Genomic DNA, 21,747 nt, shown 5'->3' on the forward strand with positions numbered 1-21,747 from the left:
AAGCGGCTCATCTCAGTGCTTTTGCCCATTTCCATTAATGGCAATCTGAGTTCCTAGATAGGTTCATAATGACACACTGAGCAACAAACAAGGGTGTGAGAACAAAGCAGCTTTCTTTTTGCACATCGAGCCCAGCCAACGCCAGCAAAACAAATGCTGCAGCTTCTGGGAGATGACTGGGAAATTAGCAGGATAGGCAGGAAATTAAACACATACTGCTGACGTGAGGAGGACAGTTCTGAAACCGAGGGGAAGAGTAATGTTAGTTACATTTATCAAATGAGCACAAAAACATGTTTCATACAAAGGAGCAACAGAGAAGCTACAGCAAAATACTTTGTCCTAAAACTTGCACTGGATCTTCACAAGGCCTGGTGTCAAACCCTCTCCTCTGCAGGATAAATCAGCAGTATTTTCATCTTACGCAACACCATCAGAGTTCCACAGCCGTGACCTCCAGAGAATTGCAAGGCTGTCAGAAATGGTTTGCTAGTTTGGGATGAAAGCTGCCTTCCCCGGAAAGTACGCTTTTTTTTCTGGGGCAGGCTCTACAAAGCTGGCAGAAAATGTGTCTGCACAGCTGTAGAGAGTCCCAAGCTCCCGAGGGACTAGATGTGCAGCAGCTCTGGGATAACGCTGCTTCCAAGCTGTGCTAGCAAGCTGCTATGCCCAGGATGTGCCCAGCAGCAAGGGCCCCCAGGGCAGTGCTTCAGGCCCTGCCACCTACAAATGGGGGCAGAGGAGCTAGGGTCTGCCTGCACCTGCACTTGTAAAAACATCTTTTTGAGATTTATTCCTTTATCGTGTTAGGAATGTCAAAAGCAAACTACTATGTTTCTGCTAAAGGGGATAAAAATGCACCAGGATTGTGCTTGCTGCTCCTTTTTAATGGTGACTCACGGCAGATTCATATCTCCACCACAACCATTCACCGCAGCTTTGATTTAACGGTGACATTTTAACACCCCTCAGACTTGCAGGGACTTGGCAAGCCGAGCTGTGACACCCTCCTATTTGTGAGTTAAGCACCCGTGTTCTCAAAGCTGGGTTCATAAATTGAAGAGGCAGACATTTACGGGAGCCGAGCTCTCACGGCTCGGGAAGGCTCATGAGATGTTTATGTTCTCAGCAATAGTCTGCTGTTCAACCACTTCAATCTTGCTGCTGGTTCTGAGCTCTGGACCCTCATTTCTGAGAAGCGAGTAAAAGCTATTAAAAGCTAAATATCAAATTGTCTAACAGGCCACACAAACATTTTGAATTCTTTACAGTTTTGGGGAGTTTTTAGGAGATGCGCAGAGTGGAGGGAGATTCCCCGTGTTGGGCAGACAGAGCAAGCTCCTGTATGCTTGCTCTGAGAAAGACAGGAGAGAGAGGCAGCAGGGAGATAAAAATCCTAGTGCTCAGACATGTTAAAGCAACAAGACGCAAGGAGTAGTAGGAAAGGATTAACCTCAGTCACTCATCACATGGACTGCGAAGCTTAGACATGGGGCTTCGAAGCCTCGGCAAGGATGAATCAAATCATTTTCTGCTGGAGGCCAAGCATTCTTGTACTCTGTTACCTGCTGATTAATTTAGACCAACAGCACTGAAACTTGATGTGAGCTAGCAATTTGAGACAGGGCGGTTATTCTGCCTCGATGCTACTAAGCTCTAACGAGATGAGCTGCTCACCGGGCAGAAGAAAACAGTCACAATGCATGGAAGCACACAGGAGACTGACTGATGGGGAAGGAGCAAGAGGGAATTAGTGATGCCAGAGGCCATTAAAATGAGCAAAAAAGGAGAAAAATAGGTTAAGGCAGATAAACAAGAGAGGGAAAGCAAATCCTAAGCATGCATACAGCAACAACAGACAGCAATTGCTTTCTTCCTCAGAGAGGGCTACAGCTAATGCCTTCCAGTGAAGTGTTCTGGCCACAGAACCACGTTGCGGGTTAGTTACAAAACATTACTAATCTTAACAATGGTCTACTACAAAATACTACCACAATATCTTACAGACCAGCTTCAGCAGGTAACCTTTGGTAGAGCTCCTTCACCTCTTCATGCTTGATTTTGCCTCTGGCCACACTCTGTTTGCGCATCTCGGCCATTTCGTTGCACCACTCCTCAAACTTGCAGTTATCACGCTCCACCAGCTCCTGCAGGAAAGCTGTTGGGAAGGGAAAAAAGCAAAACCCACCAGTCACTTCAAGGAAAAATGCCAATTATGGTAATTATCCCTGTGATCAGTTATCTGGGGATAACAAGCAAACCTAAAAATTCCCCCCCACAGCTACCAACATATGAGGTCTTTCTGAAAGCCAAACGCACGGATATCGCTCTCCCCAATGTTTATAGCAGTAGATGATTAAATGCAACTGTCCTGCGGGATACAACGGCACCCAAGAAAATAATTTACTCGGGGCTGTGGGGGGGAAGCGATGCTTGCTGCATTAGAGAAATCCCCTGTTTGCTAATAAGCCTACGCCGAGTGCTGGCAGTCGTGTGAAGTGCAACGGGGCTTGGCAAGAGGCTGCAGAGCTGGAGCGCAGCAGGACGCTTTGCTGCCTGCCTCAGTCCCTCCCTGCTATTCCTCTCGCTCCAGCCACTTCTCCGCCTCCCACCGAGAGCAGCTCCTTGGGCTGCCAAGGAACTCTGGTTCTCAGGGCAGAAACGAGGGCCTCGCACACCACGGGTACACCTGAGGCCGCCGCGCAGGTCCCAACGCGCAGTCCCACGGGTACGCACGATCTCAACGAGGACAATGTGCGTTTTGAGCACAAGGGCACAAAGCCCTCATGAACGTCGAAATAAGCTGGGGCAGACCCTCCTGTTGACAGGAAGGTGAGGGCAATAGGAATTTTTGCTGTAACCGTCGGAAAAAAACTTCACGTGGAAAAAGATAAAACACTTCCCTTGCAGTGCTGGTGTAACAGAGGGGTAAAGCACTGCTGCTTATCTGAAGCCTTTTCCTATTTAACAATATTTTGAAGAGCTAAAATATTTCAGAAAGGTTAACGCCTGTGCAGCCAGAGAGCCCAGTATCCACCTTGGGAGAACATACAGTATTAAGAAAAAAACAGCCTGACCCATTCACCCTCCTGGTCATGGGCTAGGGAGCCAAGTTACATTTCTCCACCGACCTGGAAAGCCGTTTTTTAACAGCATCAAAGCAAAATGCCACAAATTTGCAGTTGCATGAAGCCTCCCCAAAACTGCTGGCTTGACTGCTGCCCTTTGCTCTGTGTACCTGGCACGCTTCCATGTGAAACAAAGGCAACCGCAGGGCTGCTCAGGAATTTGAAGCTGGGTGGAGAAGCTTTGCCGAGTATTGTTTTGGGCAGAGGGGTAGGAGGGAAGGGAGCGTAAAAGAGCTCAGCAAAGAGACTGAAAAGACAAATTCGAGGCATGAATTAGCACCGTTTCCCAGAGCTGCGTGGCTCAGAGGGTGGACTTTTGAGGTGGGGGGTTGGAAAAGGTTTGATGCTGTGTTTAGGGGGTCCTTGTGCGCTGGAGAAACCTGTACAATTCACCCCTGCCACCACCCTTTGCATCCAGATAAGCTGAACGACACCCATCGCTGACAAACAGCTCAGGTCCAAAGGGTAACCGACACCTCTCGCCCCTGTTTGATAGAAAAGGGAAGAAGGTGGAAACCACCTCTGTCCCCATCAGCACCAGAGCCCTAATTAATATTTCAAATCAAGTAGCATGCAAATGCTGAGCATCATTAGATCCACAGGCCAAACCTACAGGGATTTCTGCCACCCCCAGCAATTCTAAAGCAAGACACGAACGTGCTAGTACAAAACTCTTGTTAAGGGCTTGCATCCTCTTATTTTTATGCCGTTTATTCTCAATACGGCAGAGATTAAGCACTTGTAGAAGAAACCTGACATGTGTCAGGATTATTCACCTGCAGCACAGTACGTGCACTGCTGATGACATTTAACCACGCTGTTCTCCTTCGCCTTTGGGAACCCGAGCGGCTCCGGTGGGATCCAGCAAACGCTAACACTCCCGCCCCAGCAGCGGGACATGCTGCAGATGTTAGCTCCCAGTGGGATTCTCTCTTCCTATCCTAGTTCCCATCTGATCTTGCTGGTCAGGTGCCCTGAACAGGCACAGAGATGATGTTATCAGGTTAATATTATTTCAAGTGCTGGGGAAGTCCAAGGGTTTTGCTGCGCGTGACCCAGGTCGCGACACCAAGTTGCCATACGGTGCCTTTGGACCTGCCAGGCGGCAAAAAGTGCTTTGAGCAGAGCCCCGATTCCTGGCCAGCTCGGAGCATCATGAGAAGAGATGGAGAGGCCAGGAGAGTCAAAGCTCCCTTACCTGGTACTTCGACTGTCAGGGACTTCTCCCGGGTCTGCAGCCTGTACACCAGCATGTAGGCGTTGCGTGAGCAGTGAGTCCCTTTCCCACACTTAGGTTTGCGAGTCTGAGATTTAGAAGGCTCCGCTGCGGTAAACGAGGAAAAACACAATAAGCACACGAGCTCCCTTACTGGCTCTCCTTCAATGGGCCGAGTTTGCCACCTAGCCGGCTTCCCACTCCCCGCGTGCTGCGCCCTGCCAGGCCTCTCTGCAGGCGCTGGCTTGGCATCAGCCAAACTTTTATGCCACAGCCAGACCCAAATCCTCCCAGCGTTTCTGGAGGTGGGACGACTCAGAGGGACTAAATTAGGACCCTGCTGTAAACCACTCTCCACAAGAGAGCCTTTCTTCTCTCCCTAGCTTCGCCTTGCCAAGCCAAAAAGTAGCTTTTGCAAAAACATCCTTTCTTCCCTCTGCCTCTTGTTAGCATTGGTGTCCTGACACCAAAGAACAAAGTCAGATCCTCAGTGAAGAGGAATCTATTTACATGTGACCACGGATGCAAAAAACATGGACCAGTTGGGCAGCTTTTATGAAGCAAACAGCCGTGGAAATGATTTCAGAGCATCTGGCTGTATGATGCAAACTCATGTTGCAAGAGTGACTGCTTCCAGACTGCCAGGCAAGGAAAGCACACTTATATACAGCTGCAGTTTCAAAAATCAACTTTTTTTTTTAATTTTTAAAAAAGGAACAATCCTCTCTAGGTCAAACTACAAACGGAATATTGTTTTTCTTTTTTAGTGTGTTTTTTTCCAGTTCTGGGAAAAAAATATGTGCATCTTCCACCACACCATCCAAAGGACTTCCTAGCCGGTCTTTATTTGCAGTTTCTCCAAATATTTTACAAATTGTTCCCATCTGCACGGCCCGGCCTCAGGATTCTCCCCACAACAGACCTCTGCTTTACATTACCAACCTTCTCCTGCTGTTGCATGTGTTCGTAACGAAGAGGACGACTCTCATACTCCAGTTTCGCTTGGAGTAGGCAAATCACATCAGCACTTCAGAACTTTGCTTAGCATATTAAGGCTTCCAGCCTGCAGAGGCTTCTAAACATGCTTTACCTACATTCTTCGGGCAGCCTTGTGTTTCAGCAAGAATACTTTCTTGCAGTTAAGCATAAATCTTTACAGGATCGAGGCCACAGCAGTTTATTTGCATCTTATTTTTGATACTCTGGGTAACTCATGAGGTTAGAAAGAAAAGGCTGAGAACCTTTTATTTCTTCTCAGGGCTTATTTTCCTACCTTACACCACTAGATGTCTAGCCAGCTTCACAATTTGGTTGAAAGCTAGCGGTAGTCAAACATTAACAGGATGACAAAGCTGCTCCGGTGGCAGCCTGCATTTATGCATGTCGTGATGAAATGCAAGAAGGTGTTTACTAGCAAGAGAGCTGAAAATAAAGTGGCATCGTGCAGATGCATGCATGGGAGGAAACAGGAAAGGCAGACTAACATCCCATGTCTGCTCAAGGGTGTGCTCAGGCTGACGTGGCTTTAAAACACGCTAAGGGAGCAAATAAATTTGAGGGTGTCTTTTTCATTAAGCTGTTATTTAAAGATGCTTTAAAGAAAGGCAACATGTCATAAAGTCCAATTATTGGTGCTGGAGACACAGCAAAGAACGAGTGGCGTGGCAGGTCAGTGTTTCTGGGAATGGGTTAGTTGCATTTTAAGTGAAATTTCTGGCATTAACTTCCCCATTTCCCGACACCACAAAGTGTTCTGCACTTATGTGCGCTGAGGAACACTAAGCAACTGCAAAACCGAGCATTTAAGCTGTCAATTTAAAACTGATCCACTCCTATGTGCTGCAGGCTGAGAAACCCACAGTCCTAGGCTCAGCTTAAGCTCACCAGCCAGCACAGGGACATCAAGACCCTGTACCGCCCAGGTTATCTAAACCAGAACATAAGCATGAGGCAAGCTGGCAACTGTAGAACAGAAGACTGCAAAGGAAAAGTAAAAAGAGCTAACTAAAAAGGCAGTTTTGGCTTTCAAGAGATTATTTGGATCAAGATTTTTATGAAGACTCTTTACTGCCTCCTAAAGTAAAACACCTCATTGGAAATTAAAACGTAACATGTTAAGGAAACTGAAAGCAACCTTGTTATCTGCTCCTAAGCCTCCTCCTGCACACTGGCCAAGGAAGCGGCAGCTCGCCTGTTTCATCCTGATAGGCATCCTGGGTTATCAGCGTGTTAACTGCCATGCGGCCGGCAAGAGAAATACTAGAGTAGAGGAAACGATCACGAGGTGTGCGTAAACACTCACACAGGGCTGAAATGAAGAAAATCTGGCTGCAATTAACAGAACTGCTGTTTCACACATTACTCCTAAGACGTGACAGCATGCGTAGGAGTACTTTTGTTTTTTAAGAGTATCAGGGCCTCCACATATTCAGCCTCTGTGGTTTTGGTGAAAAGAGTTATTTTAAAAGGGCACTCACAACTTAAAGGTTTTACCTAGATCTTCCTCAATCCCCAACTGCAGTTTCTTCCCCTCCATCTTTTCTATGTCTTCGTCATTAAACTTGTACCACTCGCCCGTCTGCGGATCCTTCACGTGGGCGATGTAGTGCCCAGAGTACGCGCTCACACCTCTGTGTATGAGGACAGCACTGAGTTCATATACATAGACACCACCTGGAAGGGAAATAGAAGTTATTTAGCTCTCTGGATGAAACAGACACATTCTCTTTCCTAGTACTTACGTTTTTTGCATTTTTTTTTTTAGCATACGAAGACTGCACCTGAACTCCCATCTCTCCAAGATGCCTACACAGCTTTAGGTAGCTTCTACAACCTGCTCAGCTAGGTGGATACAGCTGTTACTTGAAACAAGGGCTTCATACAAGTCTTAATGTAACTTTCCAGCAAAAAGTGGATTCAGACAAGACCTCCTCTTGTCTGACAAGAGGCAGTGGATACCATTAATAAACACAGCGTGCAACTCACTCTTTTGCTCCATAAAAGGTTCCATGTCAAGCAGCTCAGAGAAGCCGATGTAGGTGTTCAGCTTTTTCTTATGGCCGGTTTGCCTGCGCGAAGGCAAATGGCCAAGCTTCAGTTCAGGGAACAACAATAATAGTTCACATCTCACAGCAACTTCCCTCAAAACCCACCGAGCATCCCAAGAGAAGCTCATACATGCACTCAATCCTCAATATCTCAAATCAATGCAGAAAGAGCAGAGCAGATGGCTTTCCAAAGAGCTTCCACGCAACCCAAAAGCAGAAGTTGCTTTTACAGCACGCGCTCCAGTGAGAGGCTTACCTGTCGAACACAAAACGCATCAGCTGCAGGTTGAGTGTGCACGGAAGACTTAGCAGCCTGATCTTCCTTGTGGCATTCTGCTTACTCTGACAAGTTTCACAAAAATAACGATTGTCCCCTTCTAATTTTTCTTCCTAACCAGGGAGCAGAAAGAAAGATCTTGAGAACAGGTTACCTCTGAAAAGTCAACCACTCCAACCGAGCTGCCCACTGGACTGAAAAGCGTAGAAGTTATTTTAACCATTTCAGTCTCTACTCAGCTGCTTTCCAAAATAATCTCCAGGTTAAAAATTCACAGTTCTCTGGGCTAACAGGAGTGCTTTACAGCACAGCCTGGTAGGCTGCTGTCACTTTAAGGAACATTTCAGCCTGCACTAAGCCCTGCTCCCAGTTCTCAGGCTGCTTACGAGACTGTCAAGTTTGCTCTCCACTTGACTGAAGTGCCTGGAGTTGGTTTCTACCATTAGGGCTAAGGAAAAAGAAAACAAATCGCCCTTTTACGAGATCACGCGGACCGAGTTAATGTACAGCCACCTTTTAACCTGGGAACTACAATCCCCTTGTGCTCGGCAAAACAAACATCACCAGGGAAAAAGAAGAGTTTATGCAGATCCAGTGGTAGGATCAGGCCAGAGAACTACAACTGTGCTCAACAAGATCACCCGCTGTTTCATTTGAAGGAGGACCAGACAAACTTAAAGTTCACTGTGTCGGGGCAGAAGCAATGCAGCCTGTTAATGGGCATACACAAACCTGTCTTTTTTTCAGAGCAGACCTTCCAGGAGCAGAGCAACCGGTTTGCTGAGCACATCACTGAAGGCACTGCACAGCAGCCAGATGGCACCCCAGGTACGGTCACATTTCAGGTCAGTTCTGCCCTCAATGTTTTTAGTTGAATCCCCACCTTGAGCCTTTAACATGCCGGCAACTATAGATCTAGGCAAATTTTCAAGTCGAATTAAGAGCACTCACAGCTGTTCCTGCAGCTATTCTGGGTCCTTGCTAGTATTTTTGAGAGCACATTTTAGAGCAGGGAATGTCTCCTGTTGCTATGCAGATGAGCACCAATATAGAAAACACAAAAAGCAGCCATTCTCCCGGTGCTATCCATGACAAAGCACGCCGGGACTTCTTGTCAGGCTTTGGGCACTTTTTCTCAACTTTCCCAGGAAAGCATTTTGACTAAATATGCGACTTCCAAGTGCTTTTTAAAGCTGTTCATGCGCATGTGCAACACTCCTGCTCAGAGCCACTCCTTGCTCCCTGACTTCTGAGCGCGTGACTCAATCCTTATTTTCTGGGCCCACAGAAAAGCATTTCCTTTTGCATTCATCCCATTGAGAGAACTGTTTGAGCTGCCCACTTTGGTCCAATACCAACCTCAGAAGCTGTTAATTGAAGAAAGGAATTGAAACACCTTGCTAAGAATAGCAGGACTCAAAAACCAACAAGTTCATACCTTGAGAAACTCTGTTATACAGTCTGTTAACTGCTTGTGCCCTTGGATGTTTAACTCCAGCTCATAAAATTTAGACACAAGTTTGGACTCCCTGCCACACTGGTTGCAGCTAGGATGGGAAAAAAAAGAAAAAAGACAAAAATGCATGAGACAAGTTCACTGATTCATTAACTCCCCAACCACTAACTACTCCATGAACTATGTAACTAGGAGAAAAACATAAGTCAGAGCTACTATGGTACAGACATCTACAGCACGCTGTGCAAGATGGTGTGCACAGGGTAACATCTACCCAGAAAAGAAGGAGCACCTGCTTACAACTCTTATATACCATTCTCCATCAGGTGATTTTTGAGGTGAAATCCGCAGGTCTGAGAACTCAGGAATGAATCGGGTACAACGACACCCAAGCACTCCATTTTCTGGCTCGAGTACTTAACGTTCCATTAGCTCACTCGCGCATTTAATTAGTAAATTTTCATTAAAGGATTGAAAACATCTGGCAAACTGCAACAACAACAGGCACACAGAATTGGGAAACCTAAAAGCTGAAAACCCCTTGCACAGCATTTCAGGAGATTACCTGCCTGCTCCAGCTGTTAGAGATCTCGTCCCCTCAAATCCTTCTAAAATGTTTAAATATTTACAGAAAAGTTCTTCCCAAAGACCACATACTTACACTGTGACATACGCGTACTCTCCACAGAACTGCTTTTGTACGATGTTTCGAACATCTGGATTTTTTTGTTTGGATAAAGTATCTTCCAGCAGTGACATGAACAGCTTTGAAAATTCCTGGGCATCCTAGAACAGAAAGCCAAGCCGGTTAACAATACGCCACAGCACAAAGCGCAATCACGGCCTCGCTGCTAATTTACTGCAAATTACACACAGCCCTACACACAGGCTGCACGGAGACTTTGGCATGCACTCAATAGAAAAAGACCAGTCAGGAGAACTAAAGAAAAGAGGAATTTGCCTAAAAGGAGCACAAGGCCCCCAGCGTGAGACCACAGCATGAACGAAGCTGGCTCCCGGCCAGCAGCTCGGGGTGGTTTTGACTTCTGCCCCGCTGCTCGCAGGGTTCTGGATGGGAAACAGCAGCTTGTTAACCGCGTAAATCCCTTCACGACTCCACCTGGTGCATCGACATCGGCTTCTGCTGCCCAGACATGACGACACGAACCATTCCTCTGCCCCATTTGATCACAGCTGTGGTCAACAGGTCTACACCACCTCAAAGAGCATGCAGAAGTAGCTTGCAGAGCATTAATCATCCTCTGCCACAGCACAGCCTGGTGGGAGAGTCAATCTCTCCAGCCTACCACTCCTGCACAGTTTTGTCCCACTAACACTCATTTTTCAAAACCTCAGCATGTCCCTGCTTGCACCATATATGAAAAGGAAAAAATTAGATTAAAAAAAAAGAAAAAAAGAGAAGCCGCTCTGTGGCTTTGCCCCCTTCCTCCTGCAAGGCCCAGGATCTTCTCCACACATTTCGGGGCCTCCCTCTCCTCCGAGAGCCCTGTTTTCCTTGCTCCTTCTCCCGTCCGGCCTTGGCACCAAACCCCAACCTGTTCCCCTCTCACTGCCATGTCTGCCGTTGCCCTGCAGCTCCTCTCTCCAGTTCCTACCATTGTCACAGCCCGGCAGGGCATGCTGCTGTCCTCTAACGTCACCAGTCGCTAATGACCGCTTCCTTCCTAAGGAACAAGGAGCGACTTTCCCCTCGCTTATCATCCTGAGGAAACGCAGCCAGCATTCCCGCGCTTCCTCCAGCTGCCCCCCCTTACTTCCCAAAGTGTATTTTCAAGCAGCGCCCTTCTCCTGAGCCCCTCTTCAGCTTCTGCGACAGTCCCGCAGGAGCTGCCTGTGGCGCTCGCCCTTCCCAAAAGGTGCTTTCTCTGCCCCGCAGACTGCCAACAGCTTCTCCTCCTGCAGGGGCCCTCCAGGCCTCAGCCCCCACCGAAGCGCGCAGCACATAGCCCTTCCCGGTGCCCCCCAGCCCCGGGAGGAGCAGCCCATAAAGGACCTGTCGAGAGCCTTGTGGCAGCCCCAGCTCCCAGCCCGCAGCATGCTCTGCGGTGCTGGAGCTGACCGGGCGCTAAGGGCGCTCGTCCCCTTGCTGCCGGGCTCCTCCTGACCTCCCACCCGGGCAGGAAGGGCCCAGAGCACTGCTCCTCCCTTTGTGCTTGTACAAACGGGCCGGGCACCAGGTCCCAGCTCAGAGGTGCTAAAACAACAAAAGGGCAGTTTCATGCTTCTTTAGAGAAGGGAATTACAGGCCCAACTCAAGCCTACCTGCTGCTGTCCTGTATCCAAACCCAGCGCTTTGACGAACCCAGAGGGATCGATGTATCGCCTTTTGCTGTTCTGCAGCAAGGCGAACAAGTACTGGAGATGTTCACAAATGGTTTGAGGCTCATAGTCTATAAAAAAAAAAAAAGTTGTTCAAGTTACAGCCGACTCTCGAGAGAAGAGATACCCGTTCAAAGTAATTTGCTTGTTCTTTGTACAGATAAGTTTAATGTCTAGAAATTACACTTTTTTCCTGTTTTAAGTTATAATGAGATTTGAAGCGGTTAATGTCAGCGATGACAGCTAAGTCCCAGCACAGGCCAAATATCCCACAGTGCCGAACATGAGCTGCTAGTCAACAGCTTCAGCAACACGCGCCAGTTACCGCAGAGTAGCAGCTTCTTATTTTAAGCCAAACAGCAAGACGTCGTTTCCTAAGTACCATAAAACAGGACCAAAAGAAATCAGGCAGCTCAGAGCACACCTCCAGCACTGCGCCACACAGAAGGTGTGGCACCAAAGCTCCTCGGGGACGCTGTGCAGGTGCTAGAAGTCTCAGCTGTACCCAGCACCTAAACCCTCGCCCTCCTGTGGGACGGAGCATGGCTCAGCCAGCCCCAGCCTGTGCGTTCCCATCCCGGCACCATCACTAAGCTGGGAACCAGTCCAGCAAAGAACGAAACCAAAACAAGTTTTCAGCCAGATCAGATCACTTCGGCTTGAGAAGTAACTCAGGCAGAGAGTGGCTTAGGTTGACTTGTTCCTAAAAGCTGGGTGAAGGACTCAAAAAGAGCAGCGCAGAGGTCGCACAGGCAGCGGTAGCACCAGCCATCGATCCTCACGATAACACTCTTCCAAAGCCAACACCTCCATGCAAGGTTTTAGGAGGAAAGGAGCAAACCCTCCGTTCACAGCAGGGGGAGGCCGCCGCGACGAGCTCCCACTGACCTTTGTCTTTTGGGATGCCCTCTCCGGCCGTGCGCTCGCTGCAGGTGCTGGGACACAAGTAGAGGGCTTGCCGGAGCTCCAAGTTGAGAAACCACATCTGCAAGAAAGTGTTCACGTAGCACGTGGCGCCGAGGTTCGTTAAGCCCACGAACGCGTTCTAGCGTAAGAGAGAAAGCAACACTTGTCACTCACCGCGGCCGAGGCGCGAGCGGGGGACCCGGCAGCCGCCGTACCGGGGAGATGCTGCACCCCGAGCTGCCGGGCCCCGGGTGGGGGGAACACGGGGCGTCGCCTCCCCCCCGCCCCCAGCTCGGCGCGGGGCCGCCCGTTACCTTCTTGCGGCGCTCGCAGTTGGGGTCGTCGATGTTGTGGAAGCTGTTCTCGTCGATCTCGCCCAGCCAGACGTGCTCGCCGATGCCCACCAGGCAGTTGGGGTTCCCCCGGCAGTTCCTCCTGCGAGACCGGCGCCGGGACCAACCGTCAGCGGGGGGAACGGGGGACACGGGGAGCGACAACCGGGACCCCCCCCCCGGTGCTACGGGGGGAGCCCCAGGGCAGGAGGCCGCTGCCAGGAACCGCCGGGACGGGGCCGGGGGGAGGGCTGGGGGAGGCTCGGGGCCGGGCACCGGGAGGGGGAGGGGGAGGGGGAGGGGGAGGGGGAGGGGGAGGGGGAGGGGGAGGGGAGCCGCCCGCCCGCCCACCCCGGGGCCCCGCGGCGGTACCGGCAGGCGCCGCGCTGGCAGGGCTCCAGCCCGACGCGGTAGGCCGCCTCGATGTGCTCCTGCGCCACCGCCTCGGGCGGCACCGTCTCTATCCAGCGCCAGGCCGCCTTCTCCAGCTGCAGCCGCGGCGCCATCGCCGCCGGCCCCGGCCCCGGCCCCTCCCTCCTCCCGCCGCCGCCGCCGCCGCCGCCGCCGCCGTCACGGCCGGTGACGTCACGCGCGCGCCGCGCTGACGCCCGCGGGGCGCGAGGCGCTGACGCCGGCCGCGCGCCGCGTGACGGGAGGGAGCGGGCGGGGCCGGCGCGGGGTCCTGCCGCACGGCAGCCATTACGCGGCGGGTGCGGGGGGAGCCCCCCATGTCCGTGCCCACACCGCAGCCGCCCCCCCAACCCCCCCGTACCCAGCGCCCCCTGCACCCAACCCCCCCCCAGCCCCAGTGTCCGCACCCACGCGCTCCCGCAGCCCTGTATCCAGCCCCCCAGCGCCCCCATCCGTGCCCCACGAACCCTTCCACGCACCCCACGGCTCCCCCCGCCACTCCACAGCACCCGGGTCCTCCCCGGACCCCCCAAGACCCCTGCAGCAGCCCGCAGCACCTGGGTGCCCCCCCCAAACGCCCACAGCCACCCGCAAAGCAGCTGCCCCCGGCCCCTCTCAGACCCCTACACGACCCCCAAAGCACCTGCCCCCCCAATCCGCTCCCAAAACACCTGCCCCCCCCTTCAGGCCCTCCCCAGTTCCCTACACCACCCCCAAATCACTTGGGTGTCCCCCCCCCCACTCCCACACCCAAAGAACCTGCCCAGCCCCCCCCAGACCCCTACCCCCCCAAAGCACCTGTGCGTCCCCCCCAGACCCCCACACCACCCCAAAGCACCTACCCCCCCGACCCCCCCAGACCCCTACCCCCCCAAAGCACCTGTGTGCCCCCCCCCCCGACCCCCACACCGCCCCAGATCTCCACACTACCCCTAAAGCACCTTCCCCCCCACACACACCCTTACCCACCCCAAACCCCGTGCCCACCCCTCCGTGCCCCCCCCCCCGTCCCCAGGCACAGCCCCCCCAGACACACTCCGGCACTCGTTCTCTCTCCTTTAATGGGTGTCCCAGCGCGGGGGGACCGGGGGGGCCCCGGTGCCTCCTCCAGCGCCCAGGATTGTCCCTTGCGCCCCCCACCCCGGTGCCACCCCAGGAGGCACCCGGGCGGCCCGGCCGCCCCAGCAGGGCTTGGGGCGAGGGGGGGGTGTAAACATTTTTGTGGGGTCCCGGCCCCCCCCGGAGCCATCCCAGGGCAGCGAAGCACCGTTTCCTCGTGGCTTTTTGGAAAATAATAATAACAATAATAATAAATCCGACAAAACTTGCTCTCCCCGAGCCTCTTGGGGGGTGGGGGGGCTATGAGGGGCAGGGGGGGGCGGCGGAGCCCCCCACCGCGCCATGCCGCAGGTCGATGGGGTGCGGGGGGATCCCTGCGGATGCCAGCAGCAGCCCCCGCACGCAGCCCGTCACTCCGGTGAGGAACTTGCCGGCTGTGAGACTGCGGGGGTCTGGGGCGCCGCCTGCGGGACGGGGCCGCGGGGGCACACGTGGGTGGGGGGCCGCAGAGCGCAGCGCTGCGCTCGCACGGTGCCACATCCCCCGTTCCCTTCCCGGGTCCCATCCTGTGCCCCACGCCATGTCCCCTTCCTGCCCCGTGTCTCATCTCGTGCCACACCGCGTGTCCTGTCCTGTATCCAGTCCGCGTCCCGTCCCGTGTCCCATGCCATGCCCCCGTTGTCCCACCAGGTGTCCCATCCTGTCCTGGGTCCCAGTGCCATGTCCCATCCCATGTCCTGTCCCGCGTCCCACCGTGTGTCCCATTCCTTGCCCCACCCCGTGTCTGCCACCCACCCCATCCTGTACCCACCCCATGTCCCACCCCATGTCCCATTATGTCCCATCCCAAATCGTGTCCTGTGTCCTGTGCTGCCTCCCATCCCATGTCCCATCCTATGTCTGCCCTGTGCCCTGTCCCGTGTCCTGTGTCCCACTCCATGCCCTGTCCCATCCCGTGTCCCACCCCATGCCCCATCCTGTGCCACATCGTGTGTCCCAACCTGCATCCAATCTGTGTTCCATCTTGTGCCCCGTCCCATGTCCTACCACGTCCCATCCCCTGCTGTCCCATGTCCTGTCCCACCCTGTCTTCCACCCCATCTCCCATCCCATGCTGTCCCAGGTCCCACCCCATGTCCCGTCCCATGTCCCGTCCCATGTCCCATCCCATTTCCCATCACATGCCCCGTCCCATTTCCCATCCTGTCCCCTCTTGTGCTCTGTCCCATGTCCTGTGTCCTACCGTGTTCCACCCCCATCTCCCACCCCATGCCCCACCCCGTGTCCCACTCCGTGTCCCGTCCCATCTCCCATCCCATGCCCCATTCTATGTCCCACCCCGTGTCCTGTCCCATCTCCCATCACATGCCCCGTCCCACATCCCACCCCGTGTCTCATCCCATGTCCCATCCTGTGCCCTGTTCCACATCCCACCCTGTGTCCTGTCCCATCTCCCACCCCACGCCCCATCCTACGTCCCACTCCCCGTCCCCGTGTCCCCCCGTCCCGTGTCCCCGTACCGACGTAGATGCTGCCCTGGGTGTTGGCCATGACGTTGGCTCCCGGCGACTCCCCGTGCACCGGCTCCTCACCGTCCACCTGCAGCCACCCGCGCCGGCCCTGCCTGCAGGGCGCCGTCAGCACCCGCACCGCCCCCCGGCTCTCCCCGCCCCCCCCGAGCCCCCGGCCCCCACCTCGTTGCTGTCACCCGGTGCCACTCGCCGTCGTTGACGGGGTCCTCGGAGACGATGACGGCCTCGCCGCTGCCCAGCTGGTAGCTGCAGGGGACAGGGGCTGAGCAGGGGGACGCGCGGTGGCATGGGGTCCCCGGGGACATGCGGGTCCCTGCTCACCTGAACACCAGGTGCCCGTCCTTCAAGCCGAGCCCCACGAAGTCTTTGGCTTTGCCGTTCTCCTGCGGGTACGAGGGGGTGGTGAGCACGGTGGGGACGTCCCCGTCCCTCCCCGGGGAGGGGGGGGGTGGGCGCGTCCCGGCCGTGTCCCCCCGCTCACCGCCCCGTGCCACAGCAGCAGCCCCTCGGCGCTGTCCGTCCGCAGCTCCAGCTCGATCGCCTCCTGCGCGTCAGGCGCGCTGCAATGAGATGGGGCCGGCCGTGGGTGCAGCGCCTGGGGAGGGCGCAACGCCACGGCTGCGAGTGCAACGGGTGCCACAATGCAATGGGTGCGATGGTGCAATGGGTGCAACAATGAGGGGGTACAGGAGTGCAGTGGGTGCAACGATGCAACGAGTTCAAGAGTGCAATGGGTGCAACAATGCAATGGATTCAAGAGTGCAATGGGTGCAAGAATGCAGTGGGTGCAGTGACAATGGGTACAACAATGCAACGGGTGCAATGATGCAATGGGTTTAAGAGTGCAATGGGTGCAACAATGCAATAGGTAAAACAATGCGGTGGGTACAATGATGTGATGGGTGCAACAATGAAATGACTGCAAGCATGCAATGATTGCAAAAGAGTACAGTGGGTGAGATGATGCAATGGGTGCAATGATGCAATGGCTGCAACAATTCAATGGGTGCAACACAGCAGGAAGAGTGCTAAGTCCTGCTGGGTGCAGTGCTGCAGGAAAGCGTGCAATGCTGCAGCAGGTGCAAAGTTGTGGTGGGCACAACATTGCATGGGGGCAATGCTGCAGCAGGTGCAATGCTGCGGGCAGGGTGCAGCACCCCAGGCCTTGTCCCCAGTGCCACTCACCCGCGGGGGAAGAGGTGGCCGGGCAGGGCCAGGTAGGAGCCGTCACGGAAAGCGGCACTGAACTGCCCAGGGGCATCTGCGGGGAGATGGGGTGAGAGGGCACCACTGAGCACCCCCGCACCAGCATCGGTTTTGGGTGCAAAAAGGGGGAAAGTGGGTGCATGGCACCCCAGGGGACCGTACCACCGCCCCCGCTGCCCTCCTGCCAGTCCCGGTCCAGCTCTGACAGCGCCGTGCCTGCGGGCGAGAGGGTGATGGGGACAGGTGGCGTGTCCCCACGTGTCCCCACGTGTCCCCCGTACCTCCCCACGTCCCCACACTCACTGTGCTGGCAGTAGGGGCCGGTGTAGCCCTCAGGGCAGATGCAGGCATTGCCCTTGCAGGTGCCGCCGTGCAGGCAGGGGTTGTGCTGCAGGCACCGGTCCTCCGCCCGCTCGCAGCGTGGCCCTGGGGACACAGCGGGTGGCACAGGGTGACACAGGCACATGGGGGTGGCTGAGCGCCTCCTGCACTCGTTCACCCTCCTCCATTCAATACCCCGGGGTGATCCCTTGCACACACAGTGCACACGCACACATGCAGCAAACAAGCACATGCAGAGTGCACATGTGCATGCATACACACAGTACACACTCATGCACACAATGCACGTAACTGTACACACACACACACACACACTCAGTGCAATGCATGCATGCACAGCAGATGCACACACATGCAGTGTACCCTCATGCAAACACATGCACAGCACACGTCCATGCATATCAAATGCACATCCACACATCACATTGCACATGCAAAGAGCACACACACAGACTCAGCACATGCAGATGCTCACAGCACACACTGCACAAACATGCGTACAGATGCACATACTTGCAAACTGCATGCACATGCACACAGTGCACACATGCAGTGCACACATGCACACAGTGCATACGTGCGCATTACACGCAGAGCAGATGCACAGTGCACATGCTTGCAAAGCACACTCACAGCACACGTATGCAGTGTACACATGCATAGCACTTACAGTGCACTCATACGCAGTGCACACATGCACACAGTGCATATGCAGGCACGGCACATGCCTACACAGCACACAAACATGCACAGTGCACAAGCGCAGCACACGCAGCTTGCATGCACGCACTCCAGATGCACACAGCACACACATGCAAACTGCACACACACAAACACAGCAGATGCATGCAGCACACTTGCTCAGCGCACACACATGCACAGCATGGCACACACACGCATGCACTATGCACACCCAGATGCACGCAGCACATGCCTGCAACCAGCAGGTGCACGCACACACGTTGCCCCCACCACGCAGCCCTTGAGCACTCCCAGACCTCCCAAACTCCTCCCCACGCTCACCACTGAAGCCGGGGGAACAGAGGCAGCGGAAGGGGGGGCTGCCATCAGGCAGGGGCAGGCAGCGGCCCCCATGCAGGCAGGGTGCGTGCAAGCAGGGCGAGCTCTGCCCGCACTGCCCCACGCCCCGGCTCCGCAGGAAGCTGTAGGACAAATCCACCTTCTTCCCATTGATGGAGACCTGCACCGGATGGGGGGAAGGGGGGGTTAACCTGCGTCCCCCCCCATGTCCAGGGTGTGTGGAGTGGGGCTGGGACTCACCTCGCCGATGCAGCCCTGGAAGGAGGCGTTGGTGGGGGGCTGCAGGGGGGGCTCCGTGCCCCCCAGGTAGAGCGGGGAGCGCAGGTTGAGCCCCTGGCTCTTGCCGGGCGAGGAGCGCTGCACCGGGGCGCCGCCGTCCACCACCAGCGTCCCGTCCTTGTGCACCCGCTCGGCCATCACCCGGTGCCAGCGTCCCAGCGCCACCGGCTCGGCGCTCCGCAGCACCGCTGGGCCTGTGACACCGCACGCTGGCACCGTGGCTCGGCCCTGCTGTCACCCGCTCGGGGTAGAGGGGATGGGGATGGGGATGGCAGGGGGCTCTGGGCATGCTTGGGGACCCTGGCAATGCTTGGGGACCTGGAGCGATGCCCTGGGTGATGCCAGGGGACCGCAGGCATGTTTGGGGACCCCAGGGGTGCTTGGGGACCCAATGGATATGCTGGGTGATGCCAAAGGACCCTGGGTGATGCTTGGGGACTCCAGTGGTGCCAAGACACCCCGGTGACACCAGGGGACCCCACCGATGCCCAGGGATGCTGGCAGCACCTGGGGACCAAAGCGATGCCAGGCGACCCCAGCAGTGCCAGGGGCTTGCTTGGGGACACTTGCAGTGCCCGGGGACCCAGAAGATGGCAGGGAACCCTGGTGATATGATGCTAGGGGACCCCAGTGACACCAAGGGACCCCCGTGATGCTAGGGCTCCCTGGTGACATTTGGGGACCTTGGTGATGCCCCAGGGACCCTGGCAGCGCCTAGGGACCCCAGTGACACCAGGGGAACCCCAGCGATGCCCAAGGGACCATGGCAGTACCTGGGGACCAAAGTGATGTCTGGCGACAGCAATAATGCCCAGGACCCCCCCTGGTGACACCAGGGCCCCATCGGGCTGTGCCAGCCTACCTGAGCCCAGCTCGTAGCGGAACTCGAGGTGGCCGCCGACCATGGCGAGGGCGACGAAGTCCTCGACGGGGGCAGCTTTGCCGGCGCTGAAGAGCAGCAGCCCGTCGGGCGCCCGCGGCAGGAACTCGGCCTCCACCCGCAGCTCGTGGTGCACGTTGGTGAGGGGCGGGTAGGACACAAAGGCGCCCGCCCCGCCAAAGGACGGCACGCTCACCGCCTCGCCTACGGCACCGCGCCTCAGCACCCGGCCGGTGAGGCCCGAGCCCCCGGCCCCATCATCCTCATCTCCCCGTGGTGGTCCCCAAATGCCCCATCCCCATCGTCCCCATCTCTCTTTGGTGGTCCCCAAATGCCCCATCCCCGTCATTCCCATCTCCTCAGGGCGGTCCCCAGCCCCATGCCTGTGTCCCTGGGGTGGTCCCCAATGCTCCATCCTCATCACATCCACGATGCCCACCCCCCCCCAGGTGGTTCCTAGTCCCCTGTCCCCACCCTGCCTGTGTCCCCTTGTGCCCGTCTCCCCACTGTGGTACCCAGCCCTGCGCCCATGTCCCCAGGGTGATCCTCATCCCCATACTTGTGTCCCCAGGGTAATCCCCACCCCGACGCCCATGTCCCCATGCCCATGTCCCCACTGTCATCCCATCCCCACACTTGTGTCCCCAGGGTGGTCCCAACCCCATGTCCACGTCCCTGGGGTTGTCCCCACCCCTGTGCCCCTGTCCCCAGGGTGGTCCCATCCCCAAACCCGTATCTCCAGCGTTGTCCCCACCCCAGTGCCCCCGTCCTCGGAGGGCTCCCAGCCCCGTGCCCCCATCCCCAGCCGTGCTCACCTTCGGTGCACCTCTCCCCAGACTTGCCCAGGTGGCAGCGGCAGCTGTAGCCCTGCCCGTCCGGCCGGTTGACGCAGGTGGCATCAGGCCCGCACGCCTCTGCCCGGGGAGGGGACAGAGATGGGCGGTGAGCGCCGGGGGGGGGGGCCGGCATCCAGCCAGGGAGGGCAGCGGGTGACGTCCCCGCGGGGCGGGCACCCACCTGGGTGGCAGTGCAGCGCCTGCGAGTACTCGCAGTTGCTGCCGGTGAAGCCGTGGGGACAGCGGCAGACGTAGGTGCTGCTCTCGGCGTCCTCGCAGATGCCGCCGTTCTGGGGAGGGGGGACAGGGATGAGCAGCAGGGATGGGATGGGAGCGGGGGGGACAGTGCACGTGTGTCCCCCCCCAGCCTCACCTGGCAGGGCCGGTCCTGGCACGTGGGGCAGTTGGCGACGCCGTGCGCCTGCAGGTCCAGCTCCCCGAACGCCACCTCCTCGTTCTGGATGCGGAGCTGCCGCACGCAGCCTGCAGGACGTGGCGGTATTGCGGGGGTGGGAAACACTCTCAGCCCCCCCAACCCACCGCTCAGGCCCCCCAGCCCGCCGCTCACCCACAAAGCCTTGGCTGAGCCCCGTCTTGGCCACGGAAGCGTAATCGGGGTACCCGCCGAGGTACAGCTCCTCGTTCAGGTCCAGCCCCTGGAACTTGCCCTGCGGGCACAGGTGGGTGGGCACGGCTGCCCCCCAGGCCACCCCACCCTGGCCCCCCTGTCCCCCCCTTACCTGCGAGGTCCCGTTGACCGGGGGGAGCCCGTCCACCACCAGCGAGCCCCGGGTGAGGTTGCGGAAGAGGCGCAAGGTGTGGTACTCGCCCAGGCGCAGCGGTGTCGGGTGCCGGATGGTGGCCATGCCCGAGCCGGCGTCAAAACTGTGTTTGTGGGATGAGGTGGGGATGCACGGGGTGAGGATGGGGGTGCTGCCCCCCCACCACCCACCCGCAGGTGCCCACCCGTGCACTCACCGGAACTCGGGGCGCCCGCCCACCAGCCCGAAGGAGATGAAGTCGGCACCGCTGCTCCTGCGCTGCCCGTTGTAGAGGAGCATCCCTGTGGGGAGGCAGCGGGTCAGCCCGGCCGCAGCGCGCGGGGACCCCGAAACACCCCGGGGAGGGGGGACCGCAGAGGTCCCCGGGGTGGGTGCTCACCTGAGTACAGAATGAGAGCTAAAGGAGGGAGAGAGATGGAAGGGCGGACGGACAGACGGAGGAGGAGAGAGAAGGGGTGAGAGAAGGCCGGCGCGGCGCAGCGGGGCTGGGAGGGCCGGGGGGCCCCCGCAGCGCTCACCATCGGCGGCGTCGGGCCGGAAGGTGATCTGGATCTCAAATGTCTTGTAGGCGTCCTTGATGGTGGGCAGCGGCAGGAAGGAGTGGGGCGTCTGTGTGAAGTAGGGCACCAGGTGCTCTGCAGGGACACCGGGGGTCAGCCGGGCTGGGGACACGGCCA

The 21,747-nt window shown here is 56.5% G+C and overlaps 2 protein-coding genes across 7 annotated transcripts in view; both read right to left on the reverse strand.

Moving 5' to 3' along the window:
- Positions 1 to 13,289, reverse strand: part of USP48 (ubiquitin specific peptidase 48) — a 31,715-nt gene extending 18,426 nt beyond the window's left edge. For 2 of the 6 annotated variants that reach the window (XM_050714849.1, XM_050714848.1), the window contains exons 1-11: positions 13,075 to 13,242; positions 12,685 to 12,805; positions 12,353 to 12,509; positions 11,408 to 11,535; positions 9,786 to 9,910; positions 9,107 to 9,215; positions 7,648 to 7,781; positions 7,330 to 7,412; positions 6,838 to 7,017; positions 4,327 to 4,452; positions 2,009 to 2,158 (exon numbers count right to left, since the gene is read on the reverse strand). In XM_050714849.1, coding sequence (XP_050570806.1) covers positions 2,009 to 2,158; positions 4,327 to 4,452; positions 6,838 to 7,017; positions 7,330 to 7,412; positions 7,648 to 7,781; positions 9,107 to 9,215; positions 9,786 to 9,910; positions 11,408 to 11,535; positions 12,353 to 12,509; positions 12,685 to 12,805; positions 13,075 to 13,208 — 1,447 coding nt within the window. In that variant the 5' untranslated portion in view covers positions 13,209 to 13,242. Of the gene's footprint in view, positions 1 to 2,008; positions 2,159 to 4,326; positions 4,453 to 6,837; positions 7,018 to 7,329; positions 7,413 to 7,647; positions 7,782 to 9,106; positions 9,216 to 9,785; positions 9,911 to 10,740; positions 10,812 to 11,407; positions 11,536 to 12,352; positions 12,510 to 12,684; positions 12,806 to 13,074 lie in introns of those variants that run through there. The other 4 variants (XM_035567905.2, XM_050714847.1, XM_035567906.2 and 1 more) reach the window with 4 other exon arrangements.
- An 868-nt stretch (positions 13,290 to 14,157) lies between these two features.
- The window catches only part of HSPG2 (heparan sulfate proteoglycan 2), a 36,386-nt gene continuing 28,796 nt past the window's right edge, over positions 14,158 to 21,747 (reverse strand). Inside the window, exons 76-93 of the mRNA XM_050714868.1 lie at positions 21,589 to 21,705; positions 21,267 to 21,351; positions 21,029 to 21,173; positions 20,857 to 20,956; positions 20,662 to 20,771; positions 20,470 to 20,578; positions 20,268 to 20,366; positions 19,435 to 19,656; positions 18,534 to 18,766; positions 18,276 to 18,453; positions 17,214 to 17,336; positions 17,073 to 17,126; positions 16,890 to 16,965; positions 16,186 to 16,264; positions 16,026 to 16,087; positions 15,867 to 15,950; positions 15,693 to 15,796; positions 14,158 to 14,636 (exon numbers count right to left, since the gene is read on the reverse strand). Of these exons, the coding sequence (XP_050570825.1) occupies positions 14,473 to 14,636; positions 15,693 to 15,796; positions 15,867 to 15,950; positions 16,026 to 16,087; positions 16,186 to 16,264; positions 16,890 to 16,965; positions 17,073 to 17,126; positions 17,214 to 17,336; positions 18,276 to 18,453; positions 18,534 to 18,766; positions 19,435 to 19,656; positions 20,268 to 20,366; positions 20,470 to 20,578; positions 20,662 to 20,771; positions 20,857 to 20,956; positions 21,029 to 21,173; positions 21,267 to 21,351; positions 21,589 to 21,705 (2,144 nt within the window). The 3' untranslated portion in view covers positions 14,158 to 14,472. The remainder of the gene's footprint in view (positions 14,637 to 15,692; positions 15,797 to 15,866; positions 15,951 to 16,025; positions 16,088 to 16,185; positions 16,265 to 16,889; positions 16,966 to 17,072; positions 17,127 to 17,213; positions 17,337 to 18,275; positions 18,454 to 18,533; positions 18,767 to 19,434; positions 19,657 to 20,267; positions 20,367 to 20,469; positions 20,579 to 20,661; positions 20,772 to 20,856; positions 20,957 to 21,028; positions 21,174 to 21,266; positions 21,352 to 21,588; positions 21,706 to 21,747) is intronic.

Source organism: Cygnus atratus, chromosome 21 (genome assembly GCF_013377495.2).
Source record: "Cygnus atratus isolate AKBS03 ecotype Queensland, Australia chromosome 21, CAtr_DNAZoo_HiC_assembly, whole genome shotgun sequence".
In the NCBI taxonomy this organism is placed as follows: domain Eukaryota; kingdom Metazoa; phylum Chordata; class Aves; order Anseriformes; family Anatidae; genus Cygnus; species Cygnus atratus.